The sequence below is a fragment of the Mytilus trossulus genome, chromosome 7 (genome assembly GCF_036588685.1).
Source record: "Mytilus trossulus isolate FHL-02 chromosome 7, PNRI_Mtr1.1.1.hap1, whole genome shotgun sequence".
Taxonomy (NCBI): Eukaryota; Metazoa; Mollusca; class Bivalvia; order Mytilida; family Mytilidae; genus Mytilus; species Mytilus trossulus.
This window is the reverse complement of record NC_086379.1, coordinates 35504275-35525752: the sequence shown is the minus strand read 5'-3', so window position 1 is coordinate 35525752 and position 21478 is coordinate 35504275. Positions and strand designations below refer to the sequence as shown.

The 21478-nt window shown below is 30.6% G+C and overlaps 1 protein-coding gene across 2 annotated transcripts in view; it reads left to right on the top strand.

Moving 5' to 3' along the window:
* The window catches only part of LOC134724993 (intraflagellar transport protein 70A-like), a 52716-nt gene extending 39750 nt beyond the window's left edge, over window positions 1-12966 (top strand). For both annotated transcript variants that reach the window (XM_063588436.1, XM_063588435.1), the window contains 5 exons: window positions 866-1076; window positions 1656-1727; window positions 5221-5324; window positions 9124-9332; window positions 12616-12966. In XM_063588436.1, coding sequence (XP_063444506.1) covers window positions 866-1076; window positions 1656-1727; window positions 5221-5324; window positions 9124-9332; window positions 12616-12740 — 721 coding nt within the window. In that variant the 3' untranslated portion in view covers window positions 12741-12966. The remainder of the gene's footprint in view (window positions 1-865; window positions 1077-1655; window positions 1728-5220; window positions 5325-9123; window positions 9333-12615) is intronic.
* Window positions 12967-21478: the final 8512 nt, after the last annotated feature.

Here is a 21478-nt window from a genome sequence, read left to right as displayed (position 1 = left end):
ATAATGTTTTAGCCATTTTTTCTATCATTTATTTTTTGTCCATTCTCTCTTCTTTATATTTGAGAATTGCATTTTTTACTCTTTCCAGTTATTGACTATGTTTTTGCCCATTAACCTATTCTGTAAACCCCATCAATACTCTCCCTTTAGAGAATGATTCATATATGATGAATTAGTTACATTGTACCTTCTTAGTTCATATGTCTCCAAGGGCTAGTCTTATGAGTTCTGTCAAATATCATCAATCATTCTTATTTATATATTTTCCAGAAATTTATATTTTTTTTGATATTTCTAAAGTTTGACTTGCTTTTACTCTAAGGATATTTTCTAATGATCTGCATTTTTTTCATTTGAACTATTTTGACTTAGGTTGAAAAAGAAATTATTGGCAGAATTTATGCTCAAAGCAGTAATTAACTTTATTCTACAGAACATATTCTTGTGTAAAGCAGCCAGAATTTGAAGTTATAACGATTTAAGATATATAAAGGAAATGTGGTATTATTACCAGTGAGAAAACTGTCCATCAGAGTTACAATATACAGTACTGGTAGATGTACTGGCTTTACTGCAAGAGAGATTATAAATCATGAGGTCTTCATTGTAAAATTAAGTCATCTCTTGGAAGGTTATCTTTGAATAAAAATTAAAAAATGTGGTATGATTGCCAATGAAACAACTCTCAACCAATAAGTTTTCCTCTCATTGAATTGTCATTTATACTGCTTTTTTTCTTCTTTGGCTATGCAGTTGTATGCCTTTGTTTCATTAAGGAGTTTTTTTTACCCTCTTGTCAACTTCTAACTTTTTGAACATTTTCTTATTGTGTTTGTAAAATTCTTCTTCTTTTCTTTTCTTACAGATATATCCCAGTTTTGATGCAACAAGCCAAGATTTATTGGGACATGGAGAACTATCCACATTTAGAAAAGATATTCCGTAAATCTGTTGAGTTCTGTAATGAGCATGATGTCTGGAAGTTGAATGTAGCTCATGTCCTCTTCATGCAAGAGAATAAGTATAAAGAAGCTGCTGGATTCTATGAGCCGATCGTTAAAAAGAATTATGACAATGTAAGAAATTTGAAAATGTTATGAAAGTATTAGCTTATATTATAAAAAATAACTCATTAAAACACAGCACGCAGTTACCGCAACTTTTTTTAAATTAACCAATCGCACATCTTAGATTAAAGGAAGTTGTTGACAGCCCTAAAAGGGATTGTTTTTCATGTGATTGGATTTATTAAAAAATATATATTTATAAATGTAAGATGATTTTAGTAACCCATTAGCTATAAGTAATAAATCTTTTTTAAATTTCATGAAATGTTTAACTTCTTTTAAAAAGCGTGCATTCATTATTGCGATTTTGTCATATTATACTAAAATTTGATTTGAATTTTTGCGATATTGAGAAAAATCCTGTTTAATTCATATAAATAATTACAAAATGTGAGTTTAAATTATTGTGATTATAATTTAACCCTGTTGCATTTAATCGCAATAATTTGTGAATCTACAGTTTATTTGTCCAAATAATTTGACTTTCTCAAATGTCATTATTCATTTAGAAAAATAAGTATGCTGTTTAGAAATGTTAGATAGTGTCTCAATGTATGACTGAATTTTGTTTATTTTGTATATTTACAGATCTTGAATGTTAGTGCTATTGTCCTTGCCAACTTGTGTGTATCCTACATTATGACAAGTCAGAACGAGGAGGTAGGTCAAATTCAGTCAATAAACGTATTAACATTAGAAAATGATAAATTAGCATGATCATGAAATTGTACTAGAAAGGAAAGGTTGCTGAATTTATATCATTAAAGGGAAAATTCACGATTTTTTACTTATGGTTTAAATATGTTCATTATGACATAATATATATATTCACAAAGTTTTATCGCTATATGTGCAGTAATAAAGGAGAAATTCAATATTTAATGAAAAAATATTAACTACTTCCTGTAGGTCGTGACGTTTTCTCCTGGTTTTTGCATGCCGGGATTTAAAAAACAATCATTAAAAGTCTTGGTTTTTAATCATATTTTAACGTAATCGTAAGCGCGCCGATGACTTATGCTTTATCTAATAACCATCCGATAATAAGAAGATAAAACGCACATACGTTCAATTGTACATATTCATGAGATACATTTTCTATGTTAAACGTATATATTCGAATTATTTTTGTAGACAACACAAAAAGTTATAAATTGATTTTTAATTAATGTATTTTCGGACTGATAAAGGTGAACAAAGTAAAGTACAATAATCTGTAAAGACAATATGTTGGTGTACTCTTATTGACCTTTTACTATCTCTGCTATGACTTGGTTGATACGATGTGTGTATTCACGGTTCTGTAGCAATACTCGTAGATGGCTTGTTGAAAGGTAAATTGTTATTTGCACTTCGGTATTTAACCACGCCTCTCGGGCACACCTTGCCAGGTGTGACTGTCTATTCGGATCAGTGATTTATAAGACAAGGGGAGCATCCAATATACACATTTAAAATATATATTCAAGTAGGTGACAAATAAAAATTGATCGCCGTGGAATTATTTAATTATGGTTGGTGCTATTATTTATTTGAATTCAAATAAGTTAATTTACTAAGAAATACACAATTTTTGGTTAAAGACGGGAAACTTAATTCATATGTCCGATTGAAATGATTTACACTTTTTGTCCTTGATTGATGTCTAATAAAAAGGAGAACTTAGAAATTATAAATAGCTTTACCAAAGTATTTTTATTTGTCTTTATTAGGCAAATAAATGAATGAGAACACTTAGATTTAGACTTTTTAAAAACCACGTACAAATTAATAACTGGAACTCACTGAAGATAACTCTACCGAAGCGGAATATAATATGAACGAATAAAGAAAAAATACTTTTGTACTTGAGAAGTCTTAAAACATTGACAGCAAATTTAAGGTCTTCTTGGAATGGAATCGAAAAATTACGAATAGATATTCTTTATCAAGTGTGAAAAACGTCAACCATATTTAATCATAATCGGGGACGTCCTTATTAAAGTAGTCTTCGTCTCACAACGTATAATACTTAATAACTATTTGACCAAAGATGTTTAAAAACAAAAGACAACGAATTTAATGTCATCTTTCCCTATTTTTGAATGTAATTATAAGTCTGTTCAACTGGCAAGAATACCCCTAAAGCGGACAAATATCTGACAAGCAGTTTATTCTTTAAATTTGCTGTCATTGAATATCAAGAAAGGATATAAATCCCGAAAATGATTTGAAACTTTAATACTCAATAGCTTTCCTAGAAAATATTCACATCCCTCGGGGATTATTAGTGTACGTCCAGTTGCATATGTCGGAACAGTTGTGGTGATGACGAATTTCTTTCTTTATTCGAGAACACTCTAATTGATATATAAATCTGTGATTTTACTATGTTCATAACTTCGATGATCCAAAGCAAGTTATAGATCGACCTGTATTTAAATCAAATTGGTCCTCTTCTTCTTCTTCTTCTTTTGGTATACAATAGTCTATCGAATTGGATGATTACATACTGTTGGTATACGTGGACTAGTCTATTTACGAAACTTTTACCCCAATTTGCACAAAATGTATGTTTCTTTCTTATGTTCAATGTATACATGTATATATTTTAAATTGCGCTGTAGTTCCGTAACTTTCTATCCGGGCGTATAAACGAATCGTCGACAAGTGCGCACATTTTTTTAATTAACATTTCTGGAATGATCCAACTATGTCCTTTACTATTGACAACGAGTAAATATTACATTGTCCCAGAGACATATAATACAATTATATGTCTCTGATTTTCCCCAAATTAACCCTTGGAAAAAATACGTATATTTGTATATCTTCAATTTTTTTTTTTTTTTTTTTTGGTATCATTTTTTTTTTTATAAATAATATTCTTTACACCAGAAATTTTATTTATAAACAAGCGTATGAGTTAAGTAATGACTAGTATATTATATCACTTTCGGACACGCAAGACAGAGATGTATATTATACATGCACCTGATAGTTCAAAATGGAAAGTTATAAGTTATCGGCCGTGTACACTGATCAATACCTACAGAAGTGAAACGATGCATGAACTTGCAGGCCCGACAGGAAATCGTTTGAATACCTGGTCGTGCCACCTTACACCCCTCACAATACCTTTGGGAGTAATACCTTAAGCCTTGCGGGTGATCAGTGGAGCGAAGATCCTAATTTATTTGAATAAAGTATATTACTTTAAAGAATTATGAACGAATTAGATTTTCGAAAACAATTTTCACGGAACTCTTATTTATGATTTGAACTTTGACTTTTTAACTAATTCCAATATTAACAGTTTAAAAATAACAGACTATATGGTTATTAAAAATATAAGAACATTTTCCGAATCAAGTTAGTTAGTCAGATAAAACAACCGTACGATTGACAAGATATCGACACGTAATTAAGACAACATCGGTTACTGTAGTTTTGTTTCTTTATGGTTTATAGACGTTTATAGACATATCGTGAATTTTATTTGGACAAGATAACAAAATGGCGGAACGCAAAGAACTGATACTCAAAATTTAAAATCGATGGTGATCTCTTATCTAGCGGAATAAAACTTTAATATTTATAAATTTGAGCATTTTTATAAAGAATGGACATAACATGAATTTTTGATTTTTTTGCGAAGTTTCCCTTTAAGTTGATTTATAGTTTATTTGCATGAAATGGTGTTTAATGGTATTGGTTTAACTTTATGTTGCTCGGAAACCATTTCTAGATAAAAAGAAAGATCATCAAACCGTGTCACTTCACTAGTCTATATAGATATATGATTTTCTATAAGATTTTACTAAAGATTATATGACAGTATAACGACACCTGAACTATAGATATCATAAACAAAATTGTTATGCACTGTAGGTTTGACATTTATCTAGTGAAAATAAAACTTACAGGAATATTTTTTTGCTTAGTGTTGTGCTGCTGTATAATTTTCATACTTCAATGACCTAGATAGTAGTCAAATAGGGAAAAGGTGTATTAAGCTCTAAATTGTCAACATGTATGTCTAGTTGGATCTAGACAGAACTTTGGCCAAGATCATCACTGTAGTAAAGTGAGCTCAAGTTCTTAAAAAAATTAATAATTTGAAGAGAAATTTATTGCTAAATAAGTATTTAAAATATTTTCCTCTATACTATAGGCTGAAGATTTGATGAGAAAGATAGAAAAGGAAGAAGAACAAGTTGCTTATGATGATCCTGAGAAAAAGATTTTCCATCTTTGTATTGTCAATCTTGTCATAGGGTAGGTATAATTGTAAAGCCTCACACCTCATGTGGCACAATTAGTAAAATTGAAAATGAAATGGAGGACCAAATAGCAGAAAACAGGCAAAGGCCACCAATGGGTCTTCATATTAGTACATTTTTGTCGAGCCTTCGACTTTAGTCGAAAAAGCGAGACTAAGCGATCCTACATTCCGTCGGCGTCGGCGTCGTCGTCGGCGGCGTCCACAAATATTCACTCTGTGGTTAAAGTTTTTGAAATTTTAATAACTTTCTTAAACTATACTGGATTTCTACCAAACTTGGACAGAAGCTTGTTTATGATAGTAAGATAGTATCTAGAAGTAAATTTTGTAAAAATGAAATTTTATTTTTTCCATATTTTATTTATAAATGGACTTAGTTTTTTTCTGCAGGAAAACATTGCATTCACTCTGTGGACTGTTAAAGTTTTTAGAATTTTAATAACTTTCTTAAACTATCCTTGGTTTGTACCAAACTTGGACATAAGTTTGTTTAGGATCATAAAATGGAATCCAGAAGTAAATTTTGTAAAAAAATAAATCCATTTTTTCTGTTTTTTACTTTTAAATGGACTTAGTTTTTCTGCAGGGAAACATTACATTCACTCTGTGGTTAAAGTTTTTAAAATTTTAATGACTTTCTTAAACTATCCTGGGATTCTACCAAACTTGGACAGAAACTTGTTTATGATAATAACATAGTATCCAGAAGTAAATTTTGTAAAAAGATAACTCCATTTTTTCTGTATTTTACTTTTAAATGGACTTAGATTTTCTTCCAGTTAACATTACATACAGTCTGCAGTTAAAGTTTTCAAAACATTTATTAGATTCATTAACTATCCTAGATTTTTTACCAACTTGGACAGAAGCTTCGTACAATCATAAGATAGTATCAAGAGAAATATATTTATTGATTTTTTTCCTCATTTTTGTTGAGCCTGTGATTAACAGCAAAAGTAGGCGAGACACTGGGTTCCGCGGAACCCTTACAAATTTTTTTCTGCATAGATTGAAATCAAATTCAGTGTTTAGTGGTAGAATCCAAAATTATAAAACCAATTTCTTTCAAAATTAAAATAGATCTTGGTTTTAATGAGGCTTTTTCAAATAACATGACCTCATTGGAAGCTCAATAAACATCTCATTGTAACTCAAAATATTTTTAGCAGGTAAAATGAATGTTTGTTAACCTAATTGACCACCATTGGTGGCCTTGAGCTGTTTTTTGCTCCTTGTTTGAGTTGTTGGCTCTTCGACACATTCCCCATTTTAATTCTCAATTTTATTAATGTAACAAATAAGGATTGTATGAATCCTTTATTAGATTTGGACATCAGTTTATTACTTTTGTTTACTAATCTACATAACAATCATTTCAGTTTATCATTGTCATAAGCATCTGATTTTGTAAATTGAATAGATAAATGATACAGCTTAATATAGTCATTTTTTAAAAATAACATAGATATTGTTCACCCTATCTTGTCTGTAAATCTAGTGTAGACAAGATTCCAATCAAATCAATCTCCTGATGTGTTTGGATAACAAAAAACACAATTATTTTAGCTGTTTGATAGAGTATTAAATTCTTTTCTATTTTCTATTTTTTTGTACAAGATGATTGCATTTATAGACCATAAAGAGAACGGTAATGGGTAAAATTGTTTCAATTCCGATCAGAATTAATTGATGGCTGAACAGACAAATATTTAATCTGTTAATGGACCTGTTCAGACTCAAGCTGACATTTTTGTGTAAATAACATTTGTCATATCTGACATCAAGTCTTAATCAATTTCATCAGTTTATATTTGATGTTTTTTCATACTGATAGATATCAAACTATATTTCCCTTCTCTAATTTGCATATATTTGCATAATAACTCCTGCTGGAAATGTACATAGGATTTTCATGTCATGATTGTTTGCTTTTGATTCAATTTCTGGATTAATACATTCTTATTTAACTTTTTTTATTCCCAATATCTAATCCTTTGAGAGTTTTTTACTGCCTAAAATAGACGTATATATACTCTTAGGTATTTAGCTGAACTTGCTCCCAATGATCCTAGATCTGTCTAAGAATAACCTGCTGACCTCATGTAACATTCACTTTTAAATTATCTATGCTAGATTTCTTAAACTGTGATGCCACATTTTACAAGAACTTTATTGTGAACCATTAAGTAAAAGTTTTCACCAGAGTCCTCTTGTTAAGGGTAAACTAATCAATGCCTGATAGATTCTCTTAGAAATTTAAAGGTCTTAGTAGTAAACTACACAGAATGACAGAGAACAATAGCTATTGTATTTATTTAATGGGACAATAGAACAGACCAAAGTTTAATTACCTTGTCTAAGAGGAGATGACTGTTGAAAAGTTTCATTTAGTCCCAATATGGTGAACAATTTTGCATACACGTGAAACTATGTATTTTAGACTATTGAAAGTTTTAAAAAAGCAAAAAAAAACAGATTTGTTTGCTTTTTTCACCTCAAAACAGTCCTGAAGGCAATACTTAGTAGTGCTTTTTTGTCATAATGTTGTCATTTTCTCTTAGACCTATGAGTTTGAATGTTCTCTTCTGATGTTCTGTTTCTTTTTTAAGTTGGTGGACATAGCATTAAATATTAGGGTATTCCATAGCAATTGTTTTGATAAGTTCTGTTGAAAACTTACTTTTTTATATCGACTTTATATATAAGGTAGATTGAACATGGCAGTAATTGTTGGAGTATTCTGTAGCATTTGACCAGTTTAATAATATTGAGGAAAAATTGTTTTTTATAATAAATTAATTGTTGTTAATCCACTAGTTCCGTTGTTTGATAACAGTTGATTTTATTATTTTTTACTGACTTTACCTTATTGAACTTACCTCAGAGTTTGATTTTTTTGTCATAGTTTTATTATTGATTACCACAGATCTAACAAGTTAGTGTGTGATATTTAAAAGTACATAAATCAAACTGATTTATAAAGAGAACTCTCTCCGATACGGCAAAACATCTATTCACAGTAGCATTATGTCTTAATTGTGTTATTTATATGGCGCAAAACTGGTATTGATCAGATTTGATTACATCTAGGGAAAACGGATCACAACAACCTTAATTAAAATCCTCTTTAATTCTTTAAACCTTGAATGAGTACAGAATTAATCAACTGATTAAGTTTGGTGTTGGTTTTATACAATTGATTATGCACATGACTCTGTGTCGTTCTATATTTTGTTAGAAAAGTTTGACGAGTTAATCAGTATTTAACATTTAAACTATTCCAGTTTAGTCAATTTAGGTTATTTAAACTGTAACAGATCTTTCTTTGTTGGGGTTATATTAATCAAGTTTTTTGTTAATATGAAACATCACATTATTAACGACGTTTTTTTATACTTTTTTGTATGAAAAAAATACACGAAAATACGTCAATATAATGAATTAGATAAATCCTTTGATTTTTGCTTAGGTCAAGAAAGTTCCACTTTTTGGTTTTTTTGAACACAAAATGACAAATGCATTCCTGTAATGACTTTAAGTATTCTGAATGTTATAAATCAAAAGATTACACAGCCAAATCTAGTATGTCCCCTTAAAGTAATAGTTCAAACCTTTACTGCCTTTTATAGCCTGCTATGCCATATGGTTTTGCTCATTGTTGAAGGTCATACAGTGACCTATAGTTGTTAACTTCTTTATCAGTTGGTCACTGGTGGAGAGTTGTCTCATTGGAAATCATACCACATATTTTTTTATCTTTCTAATTAAAAATCTGTGATTTTTATATTGCAGAACATTATACTGTGCCAAAGGAAATTATGAGTTTGGTATATCTAGAGTGATCAAAAGTTTAGAACCTTACAACAAGAAGTTAGGTACAGACACATGGTACTATGCCAAGAGATGTTTCCTCTCTCTCATAGAGAACATGGCTAAGCATATGATTATGATGAAGGATCAAGTCGTACAAGAATGCATTGGATTCCTGGAATGTTGTGAAAGTAAGTGAAATATTAACCATTTTAAAACAGTGTAGACAAGACCATTTATTGGGGCTCAGGTTAATAGTGGACTAACCCTTGTGTGCTGATTTTAATGTTGAATACTGAAACATTTTTTTTTTCTTCTCATGCACATGCATGAACTTTTCTCTTTTTTCTTATTAAATCCCCACTGGAAGGCCTCTGACAGACTGAGTGAACGTTATCGATAGTCCATGTTAAACAAAATAGATATATTACCAACATAAGTATTATGGTTGTCAACACTGTTACATGTATACCTCTTATGACTTTAATAAGTAGATCTCATTCAAGGTTTACAGAATATAGAAAAGTGGTCCAAGAAATGAAATATAGGGGAAAATAGACCCAAGGGATGGAGAGTTGTCTCATTGGCACTAATTCCACATCTTTTTCTATCTACCAAATAATAAATAATAGAGAATGAATGGTAAAAAAGTAAAAAATTGATAATGAATGGCCAAAAAAAAGAATGATAATGAATGGCCAATTAATAAAGAATACTGAATGAATTGCCTAAAAGTAAAGATTAGAGAATGCATAGCCTAAAAATAAAAAGAATGAAAATGAATAAAACAAAAAAAATAGAATGGAGTATAAACTGGTGCAAAAATAAAAAGAAAAAAGACTAAATTTGAAAAATTGATGAGGAATAAAATGGCTTAAAAAAGTATGAAAAATCCTGATACAGACAGTCTTATTTAAATCAAAGGTAAAATTACATTAGAAAAAAAATCATTCAAACTTGTATATCAATTAATTCATTAAAAATCTGAACCAAAAAGCAATTTTAAAATCAACCAAAACCAGTTTAAAAGTGAAGTTTTTTTTCTTAATTTTTTTTGTAAGATGTTGAAATCATAAGATGTTATATCATTTTCTGTTTATTTCTTTTTAATGTCAGAACAAGCTTTGACATTATTAAGTCTGCATTTTATATTTTACTCAGAGGCAGAAATTGATTGCTTTATTCCAATAAGTTAGATTTTTCATTTAATAAAGCTTCAAGTATTGTCATAGATATACAAAAATATGACATTTTAATTTGAATTCTATCTTTATCATTGTGAAATATGACAAACCTTGGGGACAAATATGATATTAATTCTCGATAAAAGTCAGTGTGACATAGAAATATTTTTTACGTAAGAGAAAAATTAAAGCATTATGGCTGAATAAAAGCCCTAAGACAGAAGTGACCTATAAACGAACATGGATTTTTTTTTATGTTTTGCTTAAATGCAGTCTACATCATGCAATTCCCAATTAGTATTGAAATTTTAAAGTAAAATATGGGAAGACGAGGTTTTCATGAAACTTTTAAGAAAATAAACAGAATGCATTAGATTCTGAAACGATAAAAAGATCACTAGCTTTATCAATACAAAGATTGTGAGCGTAAACCCCTCTCATTCAACTTTTATCTAATTTAACTAGAATGGCCAGTTTTTGAGTCAAAAGTCTGTAGTTTTCTGTTGGTACTCCGCTCTCAACCAAGGCAAGGATAAGGAGCTGGCATTAAACACCATAATGAATCATCAGTCTTTTGTTTCTTTCACTAAAAACTGTTGAATATATCTAAATTTCACCATTTTAAGGTGGTACCTAACACTGCAGGGAGATAACTCTGTAAAATCAGCTAAACGTTTTAATGACGTTGTGTTGTGTCAAATGTCAAACTGCTATATAACCAGTGTAATTTTTCTGATAAAATGCTAGGTTCAAATTTTTTGAAATTTTTGTATTTTTGTCAGATGGTCCAAGTTAATCTACATTCAAAATTTTATGAAAATTAAACAAGTATAATTAATTTTAGTCAAGGTGTTGGGTACCACCTTAATTCTAAATCTTTTTCTCTTTGCAAAAGAAACCCATTTGTAATAGAAACCCATTTGTAATAGAAATCCATTTTGAATAATACTTAACTTTAGTTCTGTTATGAAAAAAAAACCAAATTCAGATTACAACATTTTATCAATATTAGCACAGAGAAATTTATCATTTATCCAAGAATAAATTACTCTGTATCATGTGTATTTTTCAGTTTTATGAGAATAACAAATCTCAGTTAACTTTGATATTGAAGTAGTCTAGTAAGAAAAATATCAATTCTTTGTGTCAAATGAGACGCATCATTTTCTTCAGATTAATTCAGGCAAAAAATTAACATTAAAATTATATAAACAACTACCGCATAGAATTAAATTGAGTTTACAAGCACATCAGCACAAGTTAAATAAAATAAGACTGATCTCTTGATATAGTACTTTGACATTTCCAAAAAGGTTGATGAATAATCTATAAATATGATAAATGGATTGTAGAATTTTTAAATGGTCACAAACTTTATTGACATTTTTATACGACCGCAAATTTTGAAACTAAGTTTGTTTTTAACAAAAATTAAATTCTTGGGCCTCTTTGATATGCTGAATCTAAACATGTACTTAGATTTTTGATTATGGGCCCAGTTTTCAAGTTGGTCCAAATCAGGATCTAAAATTATTATATTAAGTATTGTGCAATAGCAAGTCTTTTCAATTGCACAGTATTGTGCAATGGCAAGAAATATCTAATTTCACAATATTGTGAAATAGCAAATTTTTTTTTTAATTAGAGTCATCTTTCTTTGTCCAGAATAGTAAGCAAGAAATATCTTATTGCAAGATTTTTTTTTAATTGGAGTTATCTTTCTTTGTCCAGAATCAACTTAAATCTTTGTTATATACAATATACAATGTATATTCACTTTTTACTACCAACTGATAAATTTAAATAATCTTTACCATTCAGTGATAACAAGCAGTTTTTTTTACATCTTAATATTTATGATGTATTTAAATAAGTAGTTATTGTTGCAAACTCCATTAGAATATTTTAATTGAGATTAGTTTTGGAATAAGGGAAAGGGGGATGTGATTAAAAAATTGGGTTCAATTTTTCTCATTTGAAATTTCATAAATAAAAAGAAAATTTCTTCAAACATTTTTTGAGAGGATTAATATTCAACAGCATAGTGAATTGCTCTAAGAGAAAACAAAAATGTTAAGTTCATTAGAACACATTCATTCTGTGTCAGAAACCTATGCTGTGTCAACTATTTAATCACAATCCAAATTTAGAGCTGAATCCAGCTTGAATGTTGTGTCCATACTTGCCCCAACCGTTCAGGGTTCAACCTCTGCGGTCGTATAAAGCTACGCCCTGCGGAGCATCTGGTTGTACTTTCATATTATATTTGGAATTTCCTTTATTTTTTCAGTGTATGGAAAAGACGTGAAAGCTGTCATTGAACAGCCATTGGAAGCAGAACCAATGCATCCTGGGAAGAATACAGTTACCTATGAAGCTCGTCTCTTGAAAAATCTTCTGATGCAGTTACAATAATCTATACAAAAACTTTAAAAAAACTGAAGCAAAAAGTGATAATTGTATTCTTAATATGTTTTGGAACATTTAGTAAATTACACTAATCTATAGAAAAACTGAAAACTGAAGCAAAATGTGATAAATTGTATTATTTTTTGGAATATTATTCAATTGATTATCTGTGTTCTGTGCTATTTAATGTCTGTCTTTAAGTTGAAAATTAAAAGTTAGTGATTAAATTAAATGTTTTCTTTCTTTTCTGCCGTGCATGATATAGCTAAACTCATCAATTCTTGTGGTAATAATTTTAAAAGAAACCCATTAAGTAGATTGGGTATTATTTTGATTTATGACGTTGTTTGTAATAAAATACTGTGATTTCTCAGGAAAATAAAAACAGATAATTTCTGATTGTAAATAAATCGGATAATTTCACACCTGAAAGTCATGCAACAATGGGTGATTTCAAGACATTGTTGATGATGTTGCATCAAAAGAAATTGAGGATGCTTAGAAAAAGATAAAGTTCCTTGCAGTTTAAACCTTATTTCAATGAAAAAATTTAAAATATAAAGATTACCTAATGAAAAAATTTTTTTTTAAAAATTCAACAGCATATATACTTTTCATATGTATGAAATCAGAAATAAAATAATTGTGGATTTTTCAGAAAATATTTGTGCAAAGAATATTGAAAATGAGAGCAGTCCCATGATTTTGTGACACTATATATTTGTTATCTTATCCTACAACAAAAGACAATATAATATAAGAAGATGTGTTATGATTGTCAGTGATACAGCTATCCACCAAAGGGGAAAGGGGAACTTTTCTTCACCTTTTTGTGTTGATTCCTTTATTGGATTCTAAATATGAATGTATGATAAAGTCCAATGAAATTTGTGGAAAATGATGAATTTAACAGTTATTGAACATGGCAACTACTGTTCTTAAAATTTGGAAATTATACAAAATGTTCAGAGGAAAAAGATTGAAATTGCTGTTTATAAGAAATGAAAAAAATATAGAAACAAATACATTTTATTGACAAAAAATATAGTAAATCATAGCATAGAAACTGGTTAGGAAAAGATGGAAAGTGCTGTTTATAAGAAATGAAAAAATAATAGAAACAAATAAATTTTATTGACAAAAAATATAGTGAATCATAGCAGGTTAATGTCAATATCAGAGCTAAAAATCAAACATTGAAAATCTGATTTCATGATTCCATTCTAGTGTTAGTGGAATCCATACAGCATTATTCACCTTATCTGTCTGTTTGTTTTACCAGCATTATTTTAGTCACTTTTCAGTACTATTGCACAGAATTACTCCATATTTGACCAGCTTGTCAACGACCTACTTCCTGTTTGCTGATACTTGAAATAAGTTCAATATGTTGAAAGATTAAAAAAAAACATCACATATTTCAGTAGTACTCTGAACATATTGACTACTTATCAATTGCTGGACAGTTATGACTTCTAATGTTTGCACACTTTTCAGATCTGTCAGACACCCACTTACTGTTTGCAGATACTTTGATTCTTTTTTCTATTATAGTTTAAATGAACTAAATGACCTTCTTCGTCGTTTGGTCTCTACTTGAGAGTTGATGAATCAGCAATCACATCACATATTTGTATTTTTACATTAAAATTGTTTGTTACACTTTTTTTTTTTAAAAAGCATTGGAAAAAACTGACTTCATATTTAGTCTGAAGTTTGGCAATGATGAGGTCTAATGTGTAAACCCTTTTCAGATTTGTCCTATACCCTGCTTCCTATTTTTCAATATGTTTTAGAGGTTGAACCCTGATAGACAGAAATGCACATTTTCAATTGTTCCTTACACTAAATACAAATGACCTAACTATCTGCAAAAACGTAACATTCACCAATGAACCAAAAACAAGAGTCAACATCAGATGAACCATGTCAGACAGACATAAAATTGAGAAAGGAAATGGTGAATATGTCAAAGCGACAACCACCCGACCATAGAGCTGTTCACTTGACATTCATGACATTGTGCATTATGTTATCATTTAATATTGAGAAAAATGATAAAGGATAAAGTCAAAGGATTCTGCAACAGTAAGTAAAGACAAAAAAATATCCTTAATTGTTATTTTATATGAAGAGAATTCCTTACCAATATTTCAATTTTGGTAAATTTTACATCCAGTCTTTAAAAGAGAAAGCTTGCATTATCATGGTATGCAACTGACCTAAGACAGATCTATTACATCCTTATAGTACCATTTTACACAAAACTGCATGGATTTTATTAATTCAGTTTTGTTTATTTTGTAAAGTCAAATTAGTGTTTTAAAATTAATATTTGCTCTGGTATTCTCTAACTCTCTAAAATATGCTCAGGTTAATACAAGTAACTTTGATTTTCCCCTATGTAGATATATGGAAGTGTTTAACGACCTTGACTGGCTTTTCAGCCCTATGTAGATAGATATCGTCGATGCTGCTTTATACGGCGATTATCAAGGTCTGTGTGACTCTGAAGAAAACTACTTTGTTGCCTTTATACGGTCCCCCTTTATACAGCATTTTTGAGTGTTGAGAAAAAACAGTCTGTGGAATTTCTTGAAGATATTTCAAGAGTAAAGACAATATGAAAAGGAATGTCTCGTTACAGTCAATTTTAGTTTGATATGTCTGAGACGTTGTCAGTACTTTGGTTTCAACAGGTATGTTATTTATCTTTGTGGCGGATTTGTGTTGCCATGCCGACTTGACCAAGACTGTCCCACTCTAATCGCATATCACTATTTAGATTGCATTGACATTTTGTAAATACAGGAAGTCACGTAAAAGACAACCACTTCGAATCCAATTAAATGGATCATAGATGATTTGATTCTAAAAGCCCTTTGATTTCAAAGGAAAATGGATTTAAAAATATTTGAGACGTCTTCCGGTGGATGATGGACATTAACAGTTACTGTATAAACGTTCACATTTTCGATCTGAAATATATTTATTGCCATAGTTTGAATCACGACTTTGCCATTACATATTTTAACAAGTCACTTTATTAAAATACGAGTGCATGTGTTTAAGTTTGGTGCTTTCTGATCACGAGCTCGATAATTTGCCATCTTCTTGCATATAAAAAGAAGATGTGGTATGATTGCCAATGTCTTTCTATCTGTTAATAGATTTCTACATTTCTATAAAACAAAAAGACATTAAAACTTATCCCTCACGGATAAGCATCCATCAAAGCGGTTCTTGTTACTGTATTCATTAAAAGTTGTCAAAGAAAAACATTTAACGAGAGTTAGATTTGCGTAATTACGATTTTCCGGTAAAAAAAATGAAACTATATATATGATGAAATATTAATTTTCGTCTGTCAAATTAACCTTGCTGTTCGTAAATATGTGATGGACAACCACCAGGGAAATCATGATCAACTGACCAAAAAAATAACTCAGACTGGACGTACATTAGTCTTGGACAGATGTGACTCATAATTTACTGAATAAGCAATGCATTCCCTTAACTAACTTCGAAAGATGGTGTTATTTGCAATGAAGTTGTATTTCTGTTTAACTCACAGTGACAACTTTGAAATGTCAGAGAGCTATTTAATTAACTCTGCTTTTGAATTAGATTTTACTCAAAGAAACTTAACTTCATTATAATAATTTATAACCTAGAAATTGAAATTTGCCACTTACTAAAAGAGAAATGCACCATGAAAAGGGTATGTAAAGGGTGTGTCAATGAAACAGCTTTCCAACTACATTGGCCTAAATGGACCAAAAGAGTTCTCAATCTTCAACAATATGGAGCTGCATACTTGAAGAAGAATAGACCAAGAGCACATGTATAATCTTCAACAAAAAACAGATTTACTAGATGTAATTCAATTTCAAAGATACTTTTTTTTTTATCTAAACTTGTGATTCAATGCTTGTCTTTTACTAACTGTTTAATGATGATAAAACAAAATAACCATCGTTGCATGTCTTAGTATTGATTACACATCAAAAGGGGTCAAACGGTCAGATCTGTAATTAAATTGTCAATATTTCTTAAGAGTAATAGATATAATGGTCACATGCAAAAAAGCCATAAACATGCAGTTTTGGTAGAAACAACCATAAGCAACAAAATCGATGAGTTTAATGAATCGCCAGAGACATGTTTGAAATAATGTTTCCATATCATCTGAGATAATCCCCGGTTTATGGTGAGTTTGGTGTTGCTGAGTACTAGTATTTAGTTTTCTATGTTATGGTTTGTCTTTTGTACTTTGTAGTTTTTTGTCATGGCATTGTCAGTTGATCTTTGACTGATGTGTGTGAATATTCATTTGGTATCTTCCGTCTATCTTTTGCAGCTGAATTTTGCATTTGAAAAAATACAAAGTGTGACTTACACAACTATATTTAAGTCAAACTTTAATTTTACAAAGACTAATAGCTTATAAGAATATGCATATTTGAGTCTATACAATTTAGATAAAATCATGTGTTCCTCTCTTTGAATATCTTTAAGCTGTCCTTAAACGAAGGAGCTTGTAGTTATTTTTGCGTAATTATCCAAAACTTTCACGTGAAATTGAAGTACAGCTGAAAAATTTCTTCAAATCATCTGTTGAGAGTCAAAGCATTATACTAGTGCAGTGTTCATGGATTAACTATGGATCTGAAAACCAGAAGTAATTCCCCCTTACCACCGCAATGAGCGGTGACAGCGCTTAGATAGGCTGCAGGTTGCATTTCTGTATATATAGACAAAAAGCTATAAAGTGCAACCTGTAGCTGTGTAGCTTTCTAGACTAGTCACTAAAAGTTTTAATGACCAAAGATAAATCGCTACCAGTATTTTTTAGGGCAACTTTTAGCATCATCACATTTCACTCTACTTAACAAAGAAAAAACCCTGCTTGGGTTAAAAGCCTGAAATAGATAATTATCACACTGTTTTAATCAATTCTTCGGACTCCAAAATATATATCAACGTCAAATAACAAATGCTTTTGATCATGTTTGCTTTCTTTAATATAAACATCTGTTAAAGAAATAGTTTGATCATTGACTGTCGAGTGGCCTTAGTAGTTCTTTTGCTGTATAATTAGCGGGTCAACACAGAGGTTGTGAGTTCTAACCCTGTACGTTCGACTTCAATCATAATTGACAAGATTGCCAGTTTTCCTGTAGAAGGTCGGTGGTTGACTCTAAGGTACCCAGGCTTCCTCCACCAAAAAACGGGGCCACCATGATATAGCCAAGAGTGCCGAAAGCGGGGTTTAACATCCGGTCATTGTGTTATTGTGTCATGGTAAATGTTTGTTTACATATTTGTTTGTTTTTACAGTGATTAAGGGGATAACACAGTGTTGACTGCTGTACCCCTATTTTTTACATTTTTAGCTGTTGTGTCTGTTTGTTTTGTTCACACATCGATGTCAATGTAATGTAATTTTATGAGACTATCATACAAGTGAGAGGTTTAGCTAGCTAAAAGACCAGGTTTATTGGATCTTTGCATCGGAACTAAACACATTTATTTGACACGGGTTATGTTCTTCTCATATATTTTATGATAGTATGATACTAAACCCCTGACGGGAGTAACCAACTTAACGCCCATTAACGGGAGGGATTGTGCCTGATATTCATATGACGAAGACATAATCTTTCAATCAGTTTAATTGAGGTCTGGAGCTGGCATGTCAGTTAACTGCTCGTAGTCTGTTGTTATTTGTGTTTTGTTGTAATTTTATTTATTTTATGTTGTTTCATCTTCTGACATCGGACTCGGAGTTCTCTTGAACTGAATTTTAATGTGCGTACTGTTATGCGTTTACTTTTCTAAATTGGCTACAGGTATAGGAAGAGGGTTAAGATCTCATAAACATGTTTAACCCCGCCTCAATTTTGCGCCTGTCCCAAGTCAGAAGCCTCTGGCCTTTGTTAGTTTTGTATGATTTTCAATTTTAGTTTCTTGTGTATAATTCGGAGTTTAGTATGACGTCCATTATCACTGTACTAGTATACATAGTTTTTAAGGGGTCAGCTGAAGGACGCCTCAGGTGCGGGAGTTTCTCGCTACATCGAAGACCCATTGGTGGCCTTCGGCTGTTGTCTGCTCTATGGTCGGGTTGTTGTTGCTTTCACACATTCCCCATTTCCTTTCTCAACTTTATTTATCTACTATTTTTTTTTGTATTTGAGCTTTTGATCTTGGTATTCGATTAGGGAATTTTCTTTTTGAATTTTCCTCAGAGTTAAGTATTTTTTGTGTTTTACTTTTTAATAGTAACAATCGGCCAATCAATCCCGTTTAAAACAATAACTGCATATAACATTAGGTCAACGACCTGTCACTCAAGTACAATTACAACGACATTTATAGAATTCTGAGCTAAACGAAACTGACAACTTATCAGTCAGTTTTATTAGAGAGTATGACTTAAGCTAGGATTCTGTTTTAAAATGTGTTAAGAACATCAATTAAAAAAATACAAATGTCAAACGCAATTATTTGTAAACATTGCAAACCCCATTAAAGTACAGTACAACTATTTTTGGCTTGATGATGCTAATTTTGGCCTTTAGAAAAACAATATAAAGTTATTATCTGAAACTAAATTGAAAACAAGAGTGCACAATCATAAATGTTTCGCCCCCATAACTGGGATAATGTTGAAATATAAAAAATAAGAAGGTTTAGTATGATCGATAAGACAACTCTCTACAAGAGACCAAATGACACAGAAACAGTCAAAGAAATATCTAGTCTAATATAAGTAACATATAATTACTTGTAGTATCTTACAAACAGACATATTAACCTCAAAACTTAACCTTGAACAATGAACCATGACATTGAGGTCAAGGACAAATAAAGCGATTTCCGTTTATATGAAACAACATGTGGTGCAAATAAATCTATTGATGACCATATACTTTCAGGGTGACACTTATTGATTTTTCTTTAGTCTCAAGTGATAACTTGGGTAAGTTGGTCAATGGTTAATTGCTTGATTCTTGTTTTGGTCGTGTTTTTACGCGCGTAATTGACTGCAGCTTATACCGGAAAGTATTAATCTGTGCATTATTTCAACGAACTGTAACAGATCTGTGCTAAATTATATTCAATGATCGTTATTCATTTGCCCCTCCTCCCTTTTTGATGGAAAAAATTGGTTGATTACTTTAAATCACCGAAGCATGGCTGGAGCGGGCCCCTCTAATGCAGTCAGTGGACCCACTTTTTTTTTTTTTTTTTTTTTAATTTCTGGATCCACCACTGACTTGAATAGATTTCCGGAACAGCTGTGCGTCTTTATAAGGGTATTCAGTCGGTTAAAAAACTTTGACTCGATACAGATCAGCAGACATCATACTGCCTAACTTTTCTTCAATGTACATTCGTGTATATTCATATCCGTGCTAAATTATATTTATCTGTGCTAAATTATATTCACCATTTTTAGATAGTGACGTTCCCTTGCCACCATCTTACGGTGTTTATATATCTCAACTTGTACAATTCGCTCGTGTATGTAACAGTGTTTTAGATTTTAACGAGAGAAAATGTATTACTGAAAAATTGTTACACCAGGGTTTCCGATATCACAAACTAGTCAAGACATTTACTAAATTTTATCATCGGTATAAGGACATCATTCGTTAATATAGCTCAACATGCAGTTTCGTAAACGTTCAGTTCTTTCACATCCAATTTTTAATGGAAATATTCTTTATACAGCACAAAAATGTCAGTATTCACCTCAGAAACTGAGTTACGATACTGTTGTCAGGTCATTAAAGATTGCATATTTTGGCGTTAATATTGATTCTCTTATAAATAGAATCTTTGCATCGGAACACGTTTATTTAAAAACCAGTTGTTGGCATGACACGGGTTATTGGACGATTTCAATTGCTACAAAAATATGATATATTTTTCAATCAAAAGATGGCTGTTAACCCCAAGAATCCGCCACTGATCACGATGTTTATGTTCAATGTGCAAAAAGCAAATGTTGTCATTCAAGTTTAGAGTACTATTTCGCTTTGAAATATTTCTTTGTTAGATTTTCCTTACTTCAATTAAGAAGTTTATTATAAAAAAAAGTTTTCGGTGATGAATCGGAGAAACCAAGTAGCATTGCCACTTCAATTTGCTGGATTGGATTTGTCACATACAGCTTTGAATTTACAACGCAATAAATCTAGTTATCTGTTGTAATTTGTAAGTTAGACTATTAGAGAAAATGAATTTCTGAATTACTACATAAAAAATCATTACGGATGTTCAACTGCTCCATATTCATAGAAAATAAAATATCATGTTTCAGACGATTTGACAGATGTGATGTTTTATCATAATATCATAAACTCGTTATAACAACTTGAATTTTATAAGATATTGATTTCATGTTTTTGTCATATATTTTTTAAAAAAATGTTAATAATTGTTTTTACCTCTACAAGAATATTTGTTTTGTTAGTCTTACCAGTAAATAATATTATTTTTTCTGGTGGTGCCATTGTTTTCCTTTTTTTTTACATTCACATTTATTTCTTTTTAATAACTAAGCCTGCCTATCACATGCGTAAACAATCTTCAGCTGAGGGTCACTTTGAAAGTCGCAAGAATACGAATTCAAATGAGGTTGAATTCTTTACTTACAAGCGAATAATGAAAAAGGGGTGATTTTCAGCTTAATTTAGTAAAATTTAACCAAAATGACTGCTTATTGCAAAGTC